General features: G+C 40.9%; 4 protein-coding genes across 4 annotated transcripts; all 4 read left to right on the top strand.

Annotated features, from left to right (window-relative positions):
• Positions 1 to 3,059: 3,059 nt before the first annotated feature.
• Positions 3,060 to 4,737, top strand: LOC136179357 (G0/G1 switch protein 2-like). The gene is made up of 2 exons (XM_065955531.1): positions 3,060 to 3,122; positions 3,418 to 4,737. Exon 2 carries the CDS (start codon positions 3,467 to 3,469, stop codon positions 3,854 to 3,856), a length of 390 nt encoding a protein of 129 aa, XP_065811603.1. The 5' UTR covers positions 3,060 to 3,122; positions 3,418 to 3,466; the 3' UTR covers positions 3,857 to 4,737.
• Positions 4,738 to 10,827: 6,090 nt separating this feature from the next.
• LOC109994906 (G0/G1 switch protein 2) lies at positions 10,828 to 12,338 on the top strand. Its single transcript, XM_020648415.3, has 2 exons — positions 10,828 to 10,892; positions 11,185 to 12,338. Exon 2 carries the CDS (start codon positions 11,234 to 11,236, stop codon positions 11,606 to 11,608), a length of 375 nt encoding a protein of 124 aa, XP_020504071.2. The 5' UTR covers positions 10,828 to 10,892; positions 11,185 to 11,233; the 3' UTR covers positions 11,609 to 12,338.
• Positions 12,339 to 16,867: 4,529 nt separating this feature from the next.
• Positions 16,868 to 18,425, top strand: LOC136179356 (G0/G1 switch protein 2-like). The gene is made up of 2 exons (XM_065955530.1): positions 16,868 to 16,930; positions 17,224 to 18,425. Exon 2 carries the CDS (start codon positions 17,273 to 17,275, stop codon positions 17,633 to 17,635), a length of 363 nt encoding a protein of 120 aa, XP_065811602.1. The 5' UTR covers positions 16,868 to 16,930; positions 17,224 to 17,272; the 3' UTR covers positions 17,636 to 18,425.
• A 1,348-nt stretch (positions 18,426 to 19,773) lies between these two features.
• On the top strand, positions 19,774 to 21,331 carry LOC109994894 (G0/G1 switch protein 2). Its single transcript, XM_020648401.2, has 2 exons — positions 19,774 to 19,838; positions 20,133 to 21,331. The coding sequence occupies exon 2, from the start codon at positions 20,182 to 20,184 to the stop codon at positions 20,545 to 20,547; it is 366 nt and encodes a 121-aa protein (XP_020504057.2). The 5' UTR covers positions 19,774 to 19,838; positions 20,133 to 20,181; the 3' UTR covers positions 20,548 to 21,331.
• The last annotated feature ends 1,259 nt before the right edge of the window (positions 21,332 to 22,590 follow it).

Raw genomic sequence — 22,590 nt, 5'->3', positions numbered from 1 at the left:
TTTACCTTTAACCCAATAGTCTGAACATGATTCTGAATTTTCTTTTCCTTCAGGTCCGATCACTAGAAGTACGATAAGTAGAACATGGTTAAATATGAGGAGACGTTATAGTTTCATTTCTCAGATCACCTCTGTCAACCTTCAATAAGATATAACGGCAATGAGTCGTTTCATTTCATGCCTTTGGAGGAATAAAAACACATAAGCCTCCCATGTTCTCTACATGTGATCCCATACACACAGACCCTCACACATGTGTATGGAAGGGAAATGTAGAAAATAATAATTTATTTTATTTCTTTTCGGTCCAAATTGGGCGAACTAGGAGATTGCAGGCTGGTCTCGCCTGTGATCCAGGCTCACAGTTTGCTCCCTCTGTGTCGAGGTGCTGGCTCAGACTTCCAGATACTCCGAGCAGGGACACCTTACACAGCCCGACTCTCACCAACTGCAAGTTAAGCTCGATTGCAAGAAAGTCTCAATTTAAACATCCACAAATTATTCAGATTGAGACTCTAAATATCAGTTTCACAAATTGCCAAATGGCAACTTTCTTAAAAACAAGTCCAAACACAGGGAGAAACAAAGAAGACTGAAGAAGGAGACACGTAGAAGGTTTAACAAAGGAAGAGAAAGACACTAAATAGACTTGGGATGATTGGACACAGGTGTGCCAAACAAGACACAGGTGAAGGTGATGAAGCCAATCAAAAAGGAAAGGAAGTAACACGAGACATGATAACACAGAGTCAAGAACTACAAAATAAAACACTGAAAACTAAACCCAACATGAAAAACACACACAGGGATGAACTACAGACTGTAAATATTAATTGAGCCGGTGTCCTTGACCTTTTTATCTGAAATTCTAACCCACATGAAATCAGCTACGTGCAGCCTTGATTTTATTCCCACAACATTTCTCAAAGAGGTTTTTAACACAGTTGGACCCAGTATTTTATCCATTATTAATAGTTTTTTGGCGGAAGGTGTAGTCCCCTCTGCTTTTAAACATGCTGTGGTCCAACCACTTTTAAAAAAAGCCAACCTTGATCCCACTGATTTTAACAATTTTAGACCAATCTCAAAACTTCCATTTTTATCAAAAGTTTTAGAAAAGGTGGTTTCAACCCAACTTTTATCTTTTATGACTGAAAATAACCTCTTTGAGAAATTCCAATCCGGTTTTAGAGCTTGTCACAGCACAGAGACGGCCCTCCTCAAGGTAACCAATGACCTTCTTTTAGCAACAGATAGAGGGGAGGGCACAATTTTAATTATTTTAGATCTTAACGCAGCTTTTGATATTGTTGATCACACAATTTTAATTGATCGTCTTAGAAAATGGGTTGGTTTAAAGGATACTGCACTTAGCTGATTTTACTCTTATCTTTTAGAAAGAACTTTCACGGTCACCATCGGTAACTACTCCTCCTCTACCTCTAACATTATCTGTGGTGTACCGCAAGGTTCGGTTTTAGGTCCCATTTTATTCTCCATTTATATGCTGCCTCTTGGCCAAATAATTGAACGCCACAAAGTCTCCTTTCACTGCTATGCAGACGACACACAGATATACCTTCCTTTGAGACCTGAGGACGTGAGGAGACTAGCTGCTGTCAGAAACTGCCTAAACGATATCAACTGCTGGATGGCACAAAACTTTCTCCAACTGAACAATTCTAAATCTGAAATCATAGTATTCAACCCGCTAAACTCCACTCATATCTCAAAGAGCAGCCTCGGTCCCTTATTCGCCAATGTCCAACCCACCGCCAGAAATCTAGGAATAACATTCGATTGCAATCTCACCTTTGAATCCCATATCAAAACAGTTGACCGATCATGCTTCTTCCATCTACGCACCATCTCCATAATTAAAACAATTCTAACCCAACCAGACCTTGAAAAGATCATCCACGCCCTCATTTTCTCTCGACTTGACTCCTGTAACTCCCTCTTTTCCGGAATCACAAATAAGTCACTGTCTCGCCTCCAGCTAGTCCAAAATGCAGCAGCTAGGCTTCTTACTGGTTGACATCACAGACGACATCACATCACTCCAATTTTAGCTTCATTACACTGGCTTCCTGTACGTTTTAGAATCAATTTTAAGATTTTACTCATTACTTTTAAAGCACGGACTCTCCAAGCTATATAACAGAGCTGCTGACACCATATGAGCCAGCCCGCAGTCTTAGATCCTCAGGTGGGGGCCTCCTGGTTGTTCCAAAGTCGAGACTTAAAACTAAAGGTGACCGGGCCTTTTCAGTCAGGGCCCCTCGACTTTGGAACGACCTCCCTGAGGAGATAAGACTCGCAGACTCCCTCAATTCTTTTAAATCCCTTCTTAAAACGTACTTTTACAGACTTGCTTTTATGTGATGTCGTCTTCTTAATGTCTTTTAATCAGACCTATTTCCTTTTTTATATCAGGCTGTAAACATGTTTATTTATGCTGTAAAAACAGCTTTTTTTACCTGTTGTGTGTATGTGACTTCCTGTGTTCCTGCAGCCAGCCTCTAGTGGACACTCCATGAACTGCAGGAATTTGCACTTCCACATTGGCTTCATTTTTCAACACTGGAGGTTGCTGCTTGTGATAAAGTGACATGAGGAAGGAATGAGAAAAAAATAAAGATGAAAACAAATCTAAACACTGAAAAATCCTCAAACATGTCAGTTAATGATTAGTTCTGTGTTTTGCGCGCCTTCAGTGTCATCGTGCTCTGAGTCTTATCGACCTGATTCGTCTTCTCTGAAGGTTTTAATTCAGTCAGTAAATACAGAAAGTGAACATTCAGACTCACAATAATCATCAGCCATCGGTACAAACTGACTTTTGATTGCTACACATCCCTGAATGGAGTTTCACTAAGAACATCAGCGACAGAGTTGACTGTGCAACGAGCACGAACACAACTGGGTGAAAGTTTCTGGCTCCCAGCCGGATGTTCTTGGGTGCTTCCAAAGACTGGCCTCCGTGCTGCATGAATATTCAACGTGTGGGAGGAGAGAGTGGGTATATAAGTGACCACCACAGCTCCCAGTAAGAGTGTGATCTGCCACATACAGGAACATATGAGTAAAGAGAACCTTTGAAAGGAACAAACTACTTCACAGTAAGTTATTTTTATACTTTTTCAAACGCTGACATTTTAAACTACGCTAGTTCTTTAAAGTGTTTTTTTTAGTAGCCGTAAGTTGCATATAGCCGAGTATAACACCAGACAATTCTCAGAGCTGATTGGCCGAATAGTCAAACAGCTGCAACTTCAATAACCAGAATGTAAAACCTATAGTCATGACTTAAATTAACATCTGTTGTTTGCACCTTTTTAAATGATTTCTTCCTGAAATGTCTCTTTTTCTTTTAAGACTTATTTCTAATTTATGTGTTTTTTTTTCTTTCTAAAGGTCTTTCTAGGCCACCATAGCGTCTGAGCTGAAGCAGAGCTGTGTGGAAATGGACAACCTGCAGGAGTTGATCCCCTTTGCCAAAGAGATGCTGAGTCAGAAACCCAGCCGGGGTCTGCTGAAGGTCTACCTGGTGGGCTCTGTGTTTGCTGTGCTGGGGACGGCCATCGGCCTGGTGGAGACCGTGTGTCACCCTTTCTGCTCTGACGAGCCGCTGGACGCTGAGATGCTCCTCATGTTAGCCAAGGAGAGGAGAACTGTTGAGGCCGATGTGCAGCACAAAGTGGAGGGAAAGAAGGAGGAGGAGGAGGAGGAGGAGGAGGAGGAGAAGGAGAAGGAGAAGGAGCAGGCTTTGGAAAACGGTGCAACAACCCTGACTTTCTCCAAGACTCACAAAGTCAGCCAAAGGAGCATCTCCAACAGACTGCACGCCTCCTAAAGCCAACGGGGTCGACCCCCCCGAAAGACTCCATATATTTATTAGGGAACTGCTGCTGGGGAATGCCTTCTATGATGCACAAATCACAGTGCACATTGTTCCTCAGGTTAAAAAAAAACAGATGTCTTTAGAGCACTGAAATCACTCAGACAACATCTAATATGTTAGAACTGTGTTGTTCTTTTTACTCAAAATGTTTTTGCAGCTGCACAAAGATCCTACAAATGAGTCCTGAGCACACAGTCTGATTGGAAAATGGAACATTTAAAGTCTTGGACGTTGTGTAGCTGTAGACATATTTAAAAAAAAAAAGGCAACAGACAAATGTGTCCCATATTCATCCATGGAGAAGACTTTCTATTTAACAAACATTGCTGTATGTTTGATATGACAGAAGAAACCTTAAATTAGCCCTAAAACAGATCGACCGCAAATTATCAAAATAAAACCAACTTTTTTTTTTCTTTCTGCTGCTCGACAGAAAAGTGGGAAACAGCAGAGAGCCACACTGACCGTCCACAGGGTCAAGTTTATTCACATTTTCTGTTAAGTTTGGACTTGAAACCTTTAAGTCTGGAGTTATTGAGGGGTACCTGAAAGTAGCAGGGTGTTAAAGAGTCTGCCAGGTGGAGGGTAGCTGCTGTGTAGCGCCCCCTTGTGTTTGCAGTATGAATCTGACGTGTGAAAGCAGAGGAAGGTTGTTATAAATATATTATGTTGTTTATGATGAGCAGATGTTGTAAATATTCACTTTTTCATACCAATAAAGATCCATTTATGTATAAAGTGTGGTTTCCACGTTGATTGACGTAAATGAGCTGCAATGTTTTATATAAAATAATGCACAATAAGCAAATGTTATATTCAAGTAGGTGTCTTCGTAAAATCTTATTTGGAGACAGGACAGTCGATAGAGTCACAAATTAGGGACAGGGGGGGGGGGGGGGACAGAGGGAAAGGAGCCACAGGTTGGATTCGACCCCAGAATGCTCTAAGAGGACTATAACCACTAGGCTACCCGTGCCCCGTGTAGGTTTTTTATTGTGTGTTAAAAATAACTTTTGGGGGTCTTTATGATGCACAGGGGCACACACGTCATTCAGACTAAGATGTCCAACAAGATCCAGCCACACTCAGCTGATTGGATTGTGTGTTTGCCCGAATTACAATAGTTTTGGGATTTTTCATTAGTTTTAATTTGTATTTCTTTTTGACTTTTTCAATTTCAGTTTAAAGAGTTTATTGCTGTAAAGATATTTTAAGATTCTCCTTCTAAGGGCACAGATGGCCTAGTGGTTAGGATGCGCCTCAGGAACAGAGACCAAAGTCCTTAAAGCGAATGGCCCGTGGTTCTTTTCCTGCATGTCATAACCCTCTCTCTCTCTCCTGATTTCCTACTCTGTCCACTCTCATATCCAATAAAGGCACACTAAAAAGATTTCCCAGATGAGTGTTGTATAGTTTCTTTATTTATAAATTCATACCTTTATGAATATTTTACTCCACTTGTTCCCAATGACTCCATGCCACACTATTTTTAATTTTTTTTGGCTTTGGATCCTGATTTAAAGAATCACACAGGGGGCGGGTTCATGGCTCAGTGGAAGAGGGGTTGTTCACCGACTGGATCCCCGACTCCTGCAGTCAACATGCTTTAGAAAAAATACTGAATCCATTTTTTATTTGATCCCAACACGTGCATGTGTGTGTGAGCGACCTGGTCAGAAGATTAGAAAATATATAAGTACAGTCCAATAACATGATCAGAGGGGGGAGGGGGCGGGCATGTTAAATCCTCCCTGAGTGTTAAATATGTTGATTGGAGGAGGCTTATATCTTCACATTGTTCTCTAGTCATTGTAAAAGATGCTTTGTCTTGCATATAGGAACACTAAATTGCAATCTGTACACTGCAAGAGAGCACTCCTGCCCCCTAGTGGACATAGATGTGAATTGTTTCCCCTCGATCTATCATTTGGATTGTTAAATCAGCTGTAGTGAGAATGCACTTTCAAATACATTATACTTAAAGGGATACTTCTCACATTTGCATTTTATCTTCTAAACTTAACGTCCGCCATATTGCTTGGAAGCTATGCTAACAGGCTCTATGGAGAAAGCTGATAATGGTGAAAAATATAAATATAGCAATGAGACGGTTAAAGAGCCTGGTTTGAGTATTGTCAGAAATCTTTCATATGTGCCATTTCAGATCAAGAAATGATGATAAGGGTCAAATAACATCTTCTTGTGAGTTTCAGAAAACAGATGAATCATGTTCTGTTGTTGTCATGTTTCCCGGCTGGTTCACGGCCAGAGACTGAGAACGTGAGTGCGGTACGTGTAGTGTGTGTGAGGCCACCGCTCCGTGCTGAACGGCTCGTCTGCCCTCTGACCTCACAGAGGAAGTGTTGCAGCAGCAGACAGGCTGCAGGGTGACGCGGGTTTTCACAACCTTTCCCCCAATTTGGTGACTGTCAATGTGAAAGTGAAGTGTCTGATGTAACTAGGACAGAGATAATATAAGTTTACAACAGGCGCGTCTTGTGATAGTATCTGAAGGAGATTTAGGAGTCCCCTCAGGTGGAATGTTTAAATTGAGGTGTTGTATAGGAGTATTGCAACATGTGGTTGTGTAACGTGATGTTTTATGACCCATGACGAAAAGCGGATGTTTGGATGCATATAAGCGATTGTCTCTGTGTGTTCGAGAGAGATCATTATTGGCTTCTTGATCCTCCTGGTCAGACGTGACCAGTGATGCTGTTTCTTGCTTAAATAAAATTATACTCTTTGAAAGCAAGTCAGTCTCAACGGCGAATTTCTTCATCATCAAACATATCAACAACAAGGAAATCCACATCAAAAGATTCACATGGACTCCACCATCCAAACAACAAAAAACCCCATTGGTCACCTGCATGGCTTTTATCCAACAGTACCAACAATGTACGGACCTGGAGACAAACAGAGGCACAGCAAATGTTTATTCCACTTCTATTTTTAGCCTCCTGATAACACCTTTACCTTTAACCCAATAGTCTGAACATGATTCTGGTTTTGCTTTTCCTTCAGGTCCAATCACTAGAAGTACGATAAGTAGAACATGGTCAAATATGAGGAGACGTTATAGTTTCATTTCTCAGATCACCTCTGTCAACCTTCAATAAGATATAACGGCAATGAGAGTCGTTTCATTTCATGCCTTTGGAGGAATAAAAACACATAAGCCTCCCATGTTCTCTACATGTGATCCCATACACACAGACCCTCACACATGTGTATGGAAGGGAAATGTAGAAAATAATAATTTATTTTATTTCTTTTCGGTCCAAATTGGGCGAACTAGGAGATTGCAGGCTGGTCTCGCCTGTGATCCAGGCTCACAGTTTGCTCCCTCTGTGTCGAGGTGCTGGCTCAGACTTCCAGATACTCCGAGCAGGGACACCTTACACAGCCCGACTCTCACCAACTGCAAGTTAAGCTCGATTGCAAGAAAGTCTCAATTTAAACATTCACAAATTATTCAGATTGAGACTCTAAATATCAGTTTTACAAATTGCCAAATGGCAACTTTCTTAAAAACAAGTCAAAACACAGGGAGAAACAAAAAAGACTGAAGAAGGAGACACGTAGAAGGTTTAACAAAGGAAGAGAAAGACACTAAATAGACTTGGGATGATTGGACACAGGTGTGCCAAACAAGACACAGGTGAAGGTGGTGAAGCCAATCAAAAAGGAAAGGAAGTAACACGAGACATGATAACACAGAGTCAAGAACTACAAAATAAAACACTAAAAACTAAACCCAACATGAAAAATACACACAGGGATGAACTACAGACTGTAAGCCGGTGTCCTTGACCTTTTTATCTGAAATTCTAACCCACATGAAATCAGCTACGTGCAGCCTTGATTTTATTCCCACAACATTTCTCAAAGAGGTTTTTAACACAGTTGGACCCAGTATTTTATCCATTAGTAATAGTTTTTTGGCGGAAGGTGTAGTCCCCTCTGCTTTTAAACATGCTGTGGTCCAACCACTTTTAAAGAAAGCCAACCTTGATCCCACTGATTTTAACAATTTTAGACCAATCTCAAAACTTCCATTTTTATCAAAAGTTTTAGAAAAGGTGGTTTCAACACAACTTTTATCTTTTATGACTGAAAATAACCTCTTTGAGAAATTCCAATCCGGTTTTAGAGCCGGCCCTCCTCAAGGTTATCAATGAGCTTCTTTTAGCAACAGATAGAGGGGAGGGCACAATTTTAATTATTTTAGATCTTAACGCAGCTTTTGATACTGTTGATCACACAATTTTAATTGATCGTCTTAGAAAATGGGTTGGTTTAAAGGATACTGCACTTAGCTGATTTTACTCTTATCTTTTAGAAAGAACCTTCGTGGTCACCATCGGTAACTACTCCTCCTCTACCTCTAACATTACCTGTGGTGTACCGCAAGGTTCGGTTTTAGGTCCCATTTTATTCTCCATTTATATGCTGCCTCTTGGCCAAATAATTGAACGCCACAAAGTCTCCTTTCACTGCTATGCAGACGACACACAGATATACCTTCCTTTGAGACCTGAGGACGCGAGGAGACTAGCTGCTGTCAGAAACTGCCTAAACCATATCAACTGCTGGATGGCACAAAACTTTCTCCAACTGAACAATTCTAAATCTGAAATCATAGTATTCAACCCGCCAAACACCACTCATATCTCAAAGAGCAGCCTCGGTCCCTTATTCACCAATGTCCAACCCACCGCCAGAAATCTAGGAATAACATTTGATTGCAATCTCACCTTTGAATCCCATATCAAAACAGTTGACCGATCATGCTTCTTCCATCTACGCACCATCTCCATAATTAAAACAATTCTAACCCAACCAGACCTTGAAAAGATCATCCACGCCCTCATCTTCTCTCGACTTGACTACTGTAACTCCCTCTTTTCCGGAATCACGAATAAGTCAGTTTCCAGCTAGTCCAAAATGCAGCAGCTAGGTTTCTTACTGGTTGTAACAGACGACATCACATCACTCCAATTTTAGCTTCATTACACTGGCTTCCTGTACGTTTTAGAATCGATTTTAAGATTTTACTCATTACTTTTAAAGCACGGACAGGGCTCGCTCCAAGCTATATAACAGAGCTACTGACACCATATGAGCCAGCCCGCAGTCTTAGATCCTCAGGTGGGGGCCTCCTGGTCGTTCCAAAGTCGAGACTTAAAACTAAAGGTGACCCGGCCTTTTCAGTCAGGGCCCCTCGACTTTGGAACGACCTCCCTGAGGAGATAAGACTCGCAGACTCCCTCAATTCTTTTAAATCCCTTCTTAAAACGTACTTTTACAGACTTGTTTTTATGTGATGTCGTCTTCTTAATGTCTTTTCTTACTAGTTTTACTATTTTTATCTTCTTTTACTTCTTACTGTCCTTTTATTTATGCTCTTATCTCGTATTTATATTGAATTTTTATTATTATTAATATTATAGTTTTTATTTATCCTTTAACCACTTGTTTCTATTTCTTTTTCTGTTCTTACCTTGTTATTGCTGTTATCTTTTGATTTTTTTCAGCTCTTTTAGTTTCTTACATCTTTTAAATCTTTGGTTCCTCTTGGTCTCAGCTCGTGTTGTTGGGTTCTTATGATGGTTCTTGTGTTGGTTCTTGTGATGGTTCTTATGATGGTTCTTGTGATGGTTCTTGTGATGGTTCTTGTGATGGTTCTTGTGATGGTTCTTGTGATGGTTCTTGTGATGGTTCTTATGATGGTTCTTATGATGGTTCTTGTGATGGTTCTTGTGATGGTTGGGTTATATATGTCTGTTGGGTATCGTGCACTTTGGGTTCTTTTCTGTTGAATTGTATTTAATTATTTTTGGTATTTTGCATTTGTTATGTTCTTGTTGTTGTTTATGTTCTTCTGTGTTTGCTTTAGTTTGCTTTGTTCTTGTTTGTCAAAGCACTTTGTAAACCTGTGTTTTTGAAAGGTGCTATATAAATAAAGTTCTAAAAAAAATTTTTTTTTAAATGGATGAAGCCTGAGTGACGTCACCTGTCTGTTCCTGAAGGGGGCGCTGGAGGCTAATCTGCAGCAGTCGCCATGTTGGAAATCCTGTCTCAACCTAACTTTCAGTCAACCTAACGACAGGCTGAGAGCTGGAGCTGAGGCGGGTTTTAAACCTCCTGATGAACCGTCTTCTCAGCTACGCGCCTAACTATGGATAACAGATATCGTTTCAAAATCATAACAGAGCCGTTTAAAAAAAAACAACCTCCGTACAGTGTGTGCCAGTGATGACAATAATTAATCAGACCTATTTCCTTTTTTATATCAGGCTGTAAACATGTTTATTTATGCTGTAAAAACAGCTTTTTTACCTGTTGTGTGTATGTGACTTCCTGTGTTCCTGCAGCCAGCCTCTAGTGGACACTCCATGAACTGCAGGAATTTGCACTTCCACATTGGCTTTATTTTTCAACACTGGAGGTTGCTGCTTGTGATAAAATGACATGAGGAAGGAATGAGAAAAAAAATAAAGATGAAAACAAATCTAAACACTGAAAAATCCTCAAACATGTCAGTTAATGATTAGTTATGTGTTTTGCGCGCCTTCAGTGTCATCGTGCTCTGAGTCTTATCGACCTGATTGGTCTTCTCTGAAGGTTTTAATTCAGTCAGTAAATACAGAAAGTGAACATTCAGACTCACAATAATCATCAGCCATCGGTACAAACTGACTTTTGATTGCTACACATCCCTGAATGGAGTTTCACTAAGAACATCAGCGACAGAGTTGACTGTGTAACGAGCACGAACACAACTGGGTGAAAGTTTCTGGCTCCCAGCCGGATGTTCTTGGGTGCTTCCAAAGACTGGCCTCCGTGCTGCATGAATATTCAACGTGTGGGAGGAGAGAGTGGGTATATAAGTGACCACCACAGCTCCCAGTAAGAGTGTGATCTGCCACATACAGGAACATATGAGTAAAGAGAACCTTTGAAAGGAACAAACTACTTCACAGTAAGTTATTTTTATACTTTTTCAAACGCTGACATTTCAAACTACGCTAGTTCTTTAAAGTGTTTTTTTTAGTAGCCGTAAGTTGCATATAGCCGAGTATAACACCAGACAATTCTCAGAGCTGATTGGCCGAATAGTCAAACAGCTGCAACTTCAATAACCAGAATGTAAAACCTATAGTCATGACTTAAATTAACATCTGTTGTTTGCACCTTTTAAATGATTTCTTCCTGAAATGTCTCTTTTTCTTTTAAGACTTATTTCTAATTTATGTTTTTTTTACTTTCTAAAGGTCTTTCTAGGCCACCATAGCGTCTGAGCTGAAGCAGAGCTGTGTGGAAATGGACAACCTGCAGGAGTTGATCCCCTTTGCCAAAGAGATGCTGAGTCAGAAACCCAGCCGGGGTCTGCTGAAGGTCTACCTGGTGGGCTCTGTGTTTGCCGTGCTGGGGACGGCCATCGGCCTGGTGGAGACCGTGTGTCACCCTTTCTGCTCTGACGAGCCGCTGGACGCTGAGATGCTCCTCATGTTAGCCAAGGAGAGGAGAACTGTTGAGGCCGATGTGCAGCACAAAGTGGAGGGAAAGAAGAAGGAGGAGGAGGAGGAGGAGGAGGAGAAGGAGCAGGCTTTGGAAAACGGTGCAACAACCCTGACTTTCTCCAAGACTCACAAAGTCAGCCAAAGGAGCATCTCCAACAGACTGCACGCCTCCTAAAGCCAACGGGGTCGACCCCCCCGAAAGACTCCATATATTTATTAGGGAACTGCTGCTGGGGAATGCCTTCTATGATGCACAATTCACAGTGCACATTGTTCCTCAGGTTAAAAAAAACAGATGTCTTTAGAGCACTGAAATCACTCAGACAACATCTAATATGTTAGAACTGTGTTGTTCTTTTTACTCAAAATGTTTTTGCAGCTGCACAAAGATCCTACAAATGAGTCCTGAGCACACAGTCTGATTGGAAAATGGAAAATTTAAAGTCTTGGACGTTGTGTAGCTGTAGACATATTTAAAAAAAAAAGGCAACAGACAAATGTGTCCCATATTCATCCATGGAGAAGACTTTCCATTTAACAAACATTGCTGTATGTTTGATATGACAGAAGAAACCTTAAATTATTTCTGCTGCTCGACAGAAAAGTGGGAAACAGCAGAGAGCCACACTGACCGTCCACAGGGTCAAGTTTATTCACATTTTCTGTTAAGTTTGGACTTGAAACCTTTAAGTCTGGAGTTATTGAGGGGTACCTGAAAGTAGCAGGGTGTTAAAGAGTCTGCCAGGTGGAGGGTAGCTGCTGTGTAGCGCCCCCTTGTGTTTGCAGTATGAATCTGACGTGTGAAAGCAGAGGAAGGTTGTTGTAAATATATTATGTTGTTTATGATGAGCAGATGTTGTAAATATTCACTTTTTCATACCAATAAAGATCCATTTATGTATAAAGTGTGGTTTCCACGTTGATTGACTCGTTCAGACTGATGCAGAATGAAACTCATCAGTATGGAGTTAGATCAGTCTCAATATTCACAAATGTATTTCAATGCACGCACAAATATTTTTCATTCTATATAAATGTAAAACAAATCCACAAATAAAAAAACCAAGATTCACAAAAAAAAGTGATCACATTAAAACATACCCTTGAATCTACACTACTGTGATTGGCTGAATAGGAAGGAGACATCTGATTGGCTACAGACATTTCCCTGCTGAAAAAATTACATATATGCAAATATATTTGAGTGAAATATATGTGTATATGAAATATATTTGTGAATCCTTCTGTGTGCATTTGTTAATATTGAGACTGATCTAACATACCGATGACTCCATGCCACACTGTTTGGTTATTTTTTGGATCCTGATTTAAAGAATCACACAGGGGGCGGGTTCATGGCTCAGTGGAAGAGGGGTTGATCACCGACTGGATCCCCGACTCCTGCAGTCAACATGCTTTAGAAAAGATACTGAATCCTTTTTTTATTTGATCCCAACACGTGCATGTGTGTGTGAGCGACCTGGTCAGAAGACTAGAAAATATATAAGTACAGTCCAATAACATGATCAGAGGGGGGAGGGGGCGGGCATGTTAAATCCTCCCTGAGTGTTAAATATGTTGATTGGAGGAGGCTTATATCTTCACATTGTTCTCTAGTCATTGTAAAAGATGCTTTGTCTTGCATGTAGGAACACTAAATTGCAATCTGTACACTGCAAGAGAGCACTCCTGCCCCTTAGTGGACATAGATGTGAATTGTTTCCCCTCGATCTATCATTTGGATTGTTAAATCAGCTGTAGTGAGAATGCACTTTCAAATACATTATACTTAAAGGGATACTTCACCCATTTGCATTTGATCTTCTAAACTTAACGTCCGCCATATTGCTTGGAAGCTATGCTAACAGGCTCTATGGAGAAAGCTGATAATGGTGAAAAATATAAATATAACAATGAGACGGTTAAAGAGCCTGGTTTGAGTATTGTCAGAAATCTTTCATATGTGCCATTTCAGATCAAGAAATGATGATAAGGGTCAAATAACATCTTCTTGTGAGTTTCAGAAAACAGATGAATCATGTTCTGTTGTTGTCATGTTTCCCGGCTGGTTCACGGCCAGTGACTGAGAACGTGAGTGCGGTACGTGTAGTGTGTGTGAGGCCACCGCTCCGTGCTGAACGGCTCGTCTGCCCTCTGACCTCACAGAGGAAGTGTTGCAGCAGCAGACAGGCTGCAGGGTGACGCGGGTTTTCACAACCTTTCCCCCAATTTGGTGACTGTCAATGTGGAAGATTCACATGGACTCCATCATCCAAACAACAAAAAACCCCATTGGTCACCTGCATGGCTTTTATCCAACAGTACCAACAATGTACGGACCTGGAGACAAACAGAGGCACAGCAAATGTTTATTCCACTTCTATTTTTAGCCTCCTGTTAACACCTTTACCTTTAACCCAATAGTCTGAACATGATTCTGATTTTTCTTTTCCTTCAGGTCCGATCACTAGAAGTACGATAAGTAGAACATGGTCAAATATGAGGAGACGTTATAGTTTCATTTCTCAGATCACCTCTGTCAACCTTCAATAAGATATAACGGCAATGAGTCGTTTCATTTCATGCCTTTGGAGGAATAAAAACACATCAGCCTCCCATGTTCTCTACATGTGATCCCATACACACAGACCCTCGCACATGTGTATGGAAGGAAAATGTAGAAAATAAGAATTTATTTTATTTCTTTTCGGTCCAAATTGGGCAAACTAGGAGATTGCAGGCTGGTCTCGCCTGTGATCCAGGCTCACAGTTTGCTCCCTCTGTGTCGAGGTGCTGGCTCAGACTTCCAGATACTCCGAGCAGGGACACCTTACACAGCCCGACTCTCACCAACTGCAAGTTAAGCTCGATTGCAATAAATACTCAATTTAAACATCCACAAATTATTCAGATTGAGACTCTAAATATCAGTTTTACAAATTGCCAAAAGGCAACTTTCTTAAAAACAAGTCCAAACACAGGGAGAAACAAAGAAGACTGAAGAAGGAGACACGTAGAAGGTTTAACAAAGGAAGAGAAAGACACTAAATAGACTTGGGATGATTGGACACAGGTGTGCCAAACAAGACACAGGTGAAGGTGGTGAAGCCAATCAAAAAGGAAAGGAAGTAACACGAGACATGATAACACAGAGTCAAGAACTACAAAATAAAACACTGAAAACTAAACCCAACATGAAAAATACACAGGGATGAACTACAGACTGTAAGCCGGTGTCCTTGACCTTTTTATCTGAAATTCTAACCCACATGAAATCAGCTACGTGCAGCCTTGATTTTATTCCCACAACATTTCTCAAAGAGGTTTTTCACACAGTTGGACCCAGTATTTTATCCATTATTAATAGTTTTTTGGCGGAAGGTGTAGTCCCCTCTGCTTTTAAACATGCTGTGGTCCAACCACTTTTAAAGAAAGCCAACCTTGATCCCACTGATTTTAACAATTTTAGACCAATCTCAAAACTTCCATTTTTATCAAAAGTTTTAGAAAAGGTGGTTTCAACACAACTTTTATCTTTTATGACTGAAAATAACCTCTTTGAGAAATTCCAATCCGGTTTTAGAGCTTGTCACAGCACAGAGACTGCCCTCCTCAAGGTAACCAATGACCTTCTTTTAGCAACAGATAGAGGGGAGGGCACAATTTTAATTATTTTAGATCTTAGCGCAGCTTTTGATACTGTTGATCACACAATTTTAATTGATCGTCTTAGAAAATGGGTTGGTTTAAAGGATACTGCACTTAGCTGATTTTACTCTTATCTTTTAGAAAGAACCTTCGCGGTCACCATCGGTAACTACTCCTCCTCTACCTCTAACATTACCTGTGGTGTACCGCAAGGTTCGGTTTTAGGTCCCATTTTATTCTCCATTTATATGGAAATAAATAATTGAACGCCACAAAGTCTCCTTTCACTGCTATGCAGACGACACACAGATATACCTTCCTTTGAGACCTGAAGACGCAAGGAGACTAGCTGCTGTCAGAAACTGCCTAAACGATATCAACTGCTGGATGGCACAAAACTTTCTCCAACTGAACAATTCTAAATCTGAAATCATAGTATTCAACCCGCCAAACACCACTCATATCTCAAAGAGCAACCTCGGTCCCTTATTCGCCAATGTCCAACCCACCGCCAGAAATCTAGGAATAACATTCGATTGCAATCTCACCTTTGAATCCCATATCAAAACAGTTGTCCGATCATGCTTCTTCCATCTACGCACCATCTCCATAATTAAAACAATTCTAACCCAACCAGACCTTGAAAAGATCATCCACGCCCTCATCTTCTCTCGACTTGACTACTGTAACTCCCTCTTTTCCGGAATCACGAATAAGTCAGTTTCCAGCTAGTCCAAAATGCTGCAGCTAGGCTTCTTACTGGTTGTAACAGACGACATCACATCACTCCAATTTTAGCTTCATTACACTGGCTTCCTGTACGTTTTAGAATCGATTTTAAGATTTTACTCATTACTTTTAAAGCACGGACTCTCCAAGCTATATAACAGAGCTGCTGACACCATATGAGCCAGCCCGCAGTCTTAGATCCTCAGGTGGGGGCCTCCTGGTCGTTCCAAAGTCGAGACTTAAAACTAAAGGTGACCGGGCCTTTTCAGTCAGGGCCCCTCGACTTTGGAACGACCTCCCTGAGGAGATAAGACTCGCAGACTCCCTCAATTCTTTTAAATCCCTTCTTAAAACGTACTTTTACAGACTTGTTTTTATGTGATGTCGTCTTCTTAATGTCTTTTAATCAGACCTATTTCCTTTTTTATATCAGGCTGTAAACATGTTTATTTATGCTGTAAAAACAGCTTTTTTACCTGTTGTGTGTATGTGACTTCCTGTGTTCCTGCAGCCATCCTCTAGTGGACACTCCATGAACTGCAGGAATTTGCACTTCCACATTGGCTTTATTTTTCAACACTGGAGGTTGCTGCTTGTGATAAAGTGACATGAGGAAGGAATGAGAGAAAAAAATAAAGATGAAAACAAATCTAAACACTGAAAAATCCTCAAACATGTCAGTTAATGATTAGTTCTGTGTTTTGCGCGCCTTCAGTGTCATCGTGCTCTGAGTCTTATCGACCTGATTCGTCTTCTCTAAAGGTTTTAATTCAGTCAGTAAATACAGAAAGTGAACATTCAGACTCACAATAATCATCAGCCATCGGTACAAACTGACTTTTGATTGCTACACATCCCTGAATGGAGTTTCACTAAGAACATCAGCGACAGAGTTGACTGTGCAACGAGCACGAACACAACTGGGTGAAAGTTTCTGGCTCCCAGCCGGATGTTCTTGGGTGCTTCCAAAGACTGGCCTCCGTGCTGCATGAATATTCAACGTGTGGGAGGAGAGAGTGGGTATATAAGTGACCACCACAGCTCCCAGTAAGAGTGTGATCTGCCACATACAGGAACATATGAGTAAAGAGAACCTTTGAAAGGAACAAACTACTTCACAGTAAGTTATTTTTATACTTTTTCAAACGCTGACATTTTAAACTACGCTAGTTCTTTAAAGTGTTTTTTTCAGTAGCCGTAAGTTGCATATAGCCGAGTATAACACCAGACAATTCTCAGAGCTGATTGGCCGAATAGTCAAACAGCTGCAACTTCAATAACCAGAATGTAAAACCTATAGTCATGACTTAAATTAACATCTATTGTTTGCACCTTTTAAATGATTTCTTCCTGAAATGTCTCTTTTTCTTTTAAGACTTATTTCTAATTTATGTGTTTTTTTTCTTTCTAAAGGTCTTTCTAGGCCACCATAGCGTCTGAGCTGAAGCAGAGCTGTGTGGAAATGGACAACCTGCAGGAGTTGATCCCCTTTGCCAAAGAGATGCTGAGTCAGAAACCCAGCCGGGGTCTGCTGAAGGTCTACCTGGTGGGCTCTGTGTTTGCTGTGCTGGGGATGGCCATCGGCCTGGTGGAGACCGTGTGTCACCCTTTCTGCTCTGACGAGCCGCTGGACGCTGAGATGCTCCTCATGTTAGCCAAGGAGAGGAGAACTGTTGAGGCCGATGTGCAGCACAAAGTGGAGGGAAAGAAGGAGGAGGAGGAGGAGAAGGAGCAGGCTTTGGAAAACGGTGCAACAACCCTGACTTTCTCCAAGACTCACAAAGTCAGCCAAAGGAGCATCTCCAACAGACTGCACGCCTCCTAAAGCCAACGGGGTCGACCCACCCGAAAGACTCCATATATTTATTAGGGAACTGCTGCTGGGGAATGCCTTCTATGATGCACAAATCACAGTGCACATTGTTCCTCAGGTTAAAAAAAACAGATGTCTTTAGAGCACTGAAATCACTCAGACAACATCTAATATGTTAGAACTGTGTTGTTCTTTTTACTCAAAATGTTTTTGCAGCTGCACAAAGATCCTACAAATGAGTCCTGAGCACACAGTCTGATTGGAAAATGGAAAATTTAAAGTCTTGGACGTTGTGTAGCTGTAGACATATTTAAAAAAAGAAAAGGCAACAGACAAATGTGTCCCATATTCATCCATGGAGAAGACTTTCTATTTAACAAACATTGCTGTATGTTTGATATGACAGAAGAAACCTTAAATTAGCCCTAAAACAGATCGACCACACATTATTTATCAAAATAAAACCAACTTTTTTTTTTCTTTCTGCTGCTCGACAGAAAAGTGGGAAACAGCAGAGAGCCACACTGACCGTCCACAGGGTCAAGTTTATTCACATTTTCTGTTAAGTTTGGACTTGAAACCTTTAAGTCTGGAGTTATTGAGGGGTACCTGAAAGTAGCAGGGTGTTAAAGAGTCTGCCAGGTGGAGGGTAGCTGCTGTGTAGCGCCCCCTTGTGTCTGCAGTATGAATCTGACGTGTGAAAGCAGAGGAAGGTTGTTGTAAATATATTATGTTGTTTATGATGAGCAGATGTTGTAAATATTCACTTTTTCATACCAATAAAGATCCATTTATGTATAAAGTGTGGTTTCCACGTTGATTGACTCGTTCAGACTGATGCAGAATGAAACTCATCAGTATGGAGTTAGATCAGTCTCAATATTCACAAATGTATTTCAATGCACACACAAATATTTTTCATTCTATATGAATGTAAAACCGATCATGCTTCTTCCATCTACGCACCATCTCCAAAATTAAAACAATTCTAACCCAACCAGACCTTGAAAAGATCATCCACGCCCTCATCTTCTCTCGACTTGACTACTGTAACTCCCTCTTTTCCGGAATCACGAATAAGTCAGTTTCCAGCTAGTCCAAAATGCAGCAGCTAGGTTTCTTACTGGTTGTAACAGACGACATCACATCACTCCAATTTTAGCTTCATTACACTGGCTTCCTGTACGTTTTAGAATCGATTTTAAGATTTTACTCATTACTTTTAAAGCACGGACCGGGCTTGCTCCAAGCTATATAACAGAGCTGCTGACACCATATGAGCCAGCCCGCAGTCTTAGATCCTCAGGTGGGGGCCTCCTGGTCGTTCCAAAGTCGAGACTTAAAACTAAAGGTGACCGGGCCTTTTCAGTCAGGGCCCCTCGACTTTGGAACGACCTCCCTGAGGAGACTCGCAGACTCCCTCAATTCTTTTAAATCCCTTCTTAAAACGTACTTTTACAGACTTGTTTTTATGTGATGTCGTCTTCTTAATGTCTTTTAATCAGACCTATTTCCTTTTTTATATCAGGCTGTAAACATGTTTATTTATGCTGTAAAAACAGCTTTTTTACCTGTTGTGTGTATGTGACTTCCTGTGTTCCTGCAGCCAGCCTCTAGTGGACACTCCATGAACTGCAGGAATTTGCACTTCCACATTGGCTTTATTTTTCAACACTGGAGGTTGCTGCTTGAGATTAAGTGACATGAGGAAGGAATGAGAGAAAAAAATAAAGATGAAAACAAATCTAAACACTGAAAAATCCTCAAACATGTCAGTTAATGATTAGTTCTGTGTTTTGCGCGCCTTCAGTGTCATCGTGCTCTGAGTCTTATCAACCTGATTCGTCTTCTCTAAAGGTTTTAATTCAGTCAGTAAATACAGAAAGTGAACATTCAGACTCACAATAATCATCAGCCATCGGTACAAACTGACTTTTGATTGCTACACATCCCTGAATGGAGTTTCACTAAGAACATCAGCGACAGAGTTGACTGTGCAACGAGCACGAACACAACTGGGTGAAAGTTTCTGGCTCCCAGCCGGATGTTCTTGGGTGCTTCCAAAGACTGGCCTCCGTGCTGCATGAATATTCAACGTGTGGGAGGAGAGAGTGGGTATATAAGTGACCACCACAGCTCCCAGTAAGAGTGTGATCTGCCACATACAGGAACATATGAGTAAAGAGAACCTTTGAAAGGAACAAACTACTTCACAGTAAGTTATTTTTATACTTTTTCAAACGCTGACATTTCAAACTATGCTAGTTCTTTAAAGTGTTTTTTTTAGTAGCCGTAAGTTGCATATAGCCGAGTATAACACCAGACAATTCTCAGAGCTGATTGGCCGAATAGTCAAACAGCTGCAACTTCAATAACTAGAATGTAAAACCTATAGTCATGACTTAAATTAACATCTGTTGTTTGCACCTTTTAAAGGATTTCTTCCTGAAATGTCTCTTTTTCTTTTAAGACTTATTTCTAATTTATGTGTTTTTTTTTCTTTCTAAAGGTCTTTCTAGGCCACCATAGCGTCTGAGCTGAAGCAGAGCTGTGTGGAAATGGACAACCTGCAGGAGTTGATCCCCTTTGCCAAAGAGATGCTGAGTCAGAAACCCAGCCGGGGTCTGCTGAAGGTCTACCTGGTGGGCTCTGTGTTTGCCGTGCTGGGGACGGCCATCGGCCTGGTGGAGACCGTGTGTCACCCTTTCTGCTCTGACGAGCCGCTGGACGCTGAGATGCTCCTCATGTTAGCCAAGGAGAGGAGAACTGTTGAGGCCGATGTGCAGCACAAAGTGGAGGGAAAGAAGGAGGAGGAGGAGGAGGAGAAGGAGCAGGCTTTGGAAAACGGTGCAACAACCCTGACTTTCTCCAAGACTCACAAAGTCAGCCAAAGGAGCATCTCCAACAGACTGCACGCCTCCTAAAGCCAAGGGGGTCGACCCCCCCGAAAGACTCCATATATTTATTAGGGAACTGCTGCTGGGGAATGCCTTCTATGATGCACAAATCACAGTGCACATTGTTCCTCAGGTTAAAAAAAAACAGATGTCTTTAGAGCACTGAAATCACTCAGACAACATCTAATATGTTAGAACTGTGTTGTTCTTTTTACTCAAAATGTTTTTGCAGCTGCACAAAGATCCTACAAATGAGTCCTGAGCACACAGTCCGATTGGAAAATTTAAAGTCTTGGACGTTGTGTAGCTGTAGACATATTTAAAAAAAAAAAAGGCAACAGACAAATGTGTCCCATATTCATCCATGGAGAAGACTTTCCATTTAACAAACATTGCTGTATGTTTGATATGACAGAAGAAACCTTAAATCAGCCCTAAAACAGATCGACCACACATTATTTATCAAAATAAAACCAACTTTTTTTTTTCTTTCTGCTGCTCGACAGAAAAGTGGGAAACAGCAGAGAGCCACACTGACCGTCCACAGGGTCAAGTTTATTCACATTTTCTGTTAAGTTTGGACTTGAAACCTTTAAGTCTGGAGTTATTGAGGGGTACCTGAAAGTAGCAGGGTGTTAAAGAGTCTGCCAGGTGGAGGGTAGCTGCTGTGTAGCGCCCCCTTGTGTCTGCAGTATGAATCTGACATGTGAAAGCAGAGGAAGGTTGTTGTAAATATATTATGTTGTTTATGATGAGCAGATGTTGTAAATATTCACTTTTTCATACCAATAAAGATCCATTTATGTATAAAGTGTGGTTTCCACGTTGATTGACTCGTTCAGACTGATGCAGAATGAAACTCATCAGTATGGAGTTAGATCAGTCTCAATATTCACAAATGTATTTCAATGCACACACAAATATTTTTCATTCTATATAAATGTAAAACAAATCCACAAATAAAACAAACCAAGATTCACAAAAAAAAGTGATCACATTAAAACATACCCTTGAATCTACGCCACTGTGATTGGCTGAATAGGAAGGAGACATCTGATTGGCTACAGACATTTCCCTGCTGAAACAATTACATATATGCAAATATATTTGAGTGAAATATATGTGTATATGAAATATATTTGTGAATCCTTCTGTGTGCATTTGTTAATATTGAGACTGATCTAACATACCGATGACTCCATGCCACACTGTTTGGTTATTTTTTGGATCCTGATTTAAAGAATCACACAGGGGGCGGGTTCATGGCTCAGTGGAAGAGGGGTTGATCACCGACTGGATCCCCGACTCCTGCAGTCAACATGCTTTAGAAAAGATACTGAATCCTTTTTTTATTTGATCTCAACACGTGCATGTGTGTGTGAACGACCTGGTCAGAAGACTAGAAAATATATAAGTACAGTCCAATAACATGATCAGAGGGGGGAGGGGGCGGGCATGTTAAATCCTCCCTGAGTGTTAAATATGTTGATTGGAGGAGGCTTATATCTTCACATTGTTCTCTAGTCATTGTAAAAGATGCTTTGTCTTGCATGTAGGAACACTAAATTGCAATCTGTACACTGCAAGAGAGCACTCCTGCCCCCTAGTGGACATAGATGTGAATTGTTTCCCCTCGATCTATCATTTGGATTGTTAAATCAGCTGTAGTGAGAATGCACTTTCAAATACATTATACTTAAAGGGATACTTCACCCATTTGCATTTTATCTTCTAAACTTAACGTCCGCCATATTGCTTGGAAGCTATGCTAACAGGCTCTATGGAGAAAGCTGATAATGGTGAAAAATATAAATATAGCAATGAGACGGTTAAAGAGCCTGGTTTGAGTATTGTCAGAAATCTTTCATATGTGCCATTTCAGATCAAGAAATGATGATAAGGGTCAAATAACATCTTCTTGTGAGTTTCAGAAAACAGATGAATCATGTTCTGTTGTTGTCATGTTTCCCGGCTGGTTCACGGCCAGTGACTGAGAACGTGAGTGCGGTACGTGTAGTGTGTGTGAGGCCACCGCTCCGTGCTGAACGGCTCGTCTGCCCTCTGACCTCA

This window comes from Labrus bergylta, chromosome 5 (genome assembly GCF_963930695.1).
Source record: "Labrus bergylta chromosome 5, fLabBer1.1, whole genome shotgun sequence".
Taxonomy (NCBI): domain Eukaryota; kingdom Metazoa; phylum Chordata; class Actinopteri; order Labriformes; family Labridae; genus Labrus; species Labrus bergylta.
Note: the sequence above shows the minus strand (reverse complement) of the source record. Positions and strands in the feature narration are given on the sequence as shown.

Bases quoted from the DNA above. Each gene is read 5' to 3' on its own strand.
- LOC136179357 (XM_065955531.1), top strand. From the start codon at position 3,467: ATGGACAACCTGCAGGAGTTGATCCCCTTTGCCAAAGAGATGCTGAGT.
- LOC109994906 (XM_020648415.3), top strand. From the start codon at position 11,234: ATGGACAACCTGCAGGAGTTGATCCCCTTTGCCAAAGAGATGCTGAGT.
- LOC136179356 (XM_065955530.1), top strand. From the start codon at position 17,273: ATGGACAACCTGCAGGAGTTGATCCCCTTTGCCAAAGAGATGCTGAGT.
- LOC109994894 (XM_020648401.2), top strand. From the start codon at position 20,182: ATGGACAACCTGCAGGAGTTGATCCCCTTTGCCAAAGAGATGCTGAGT.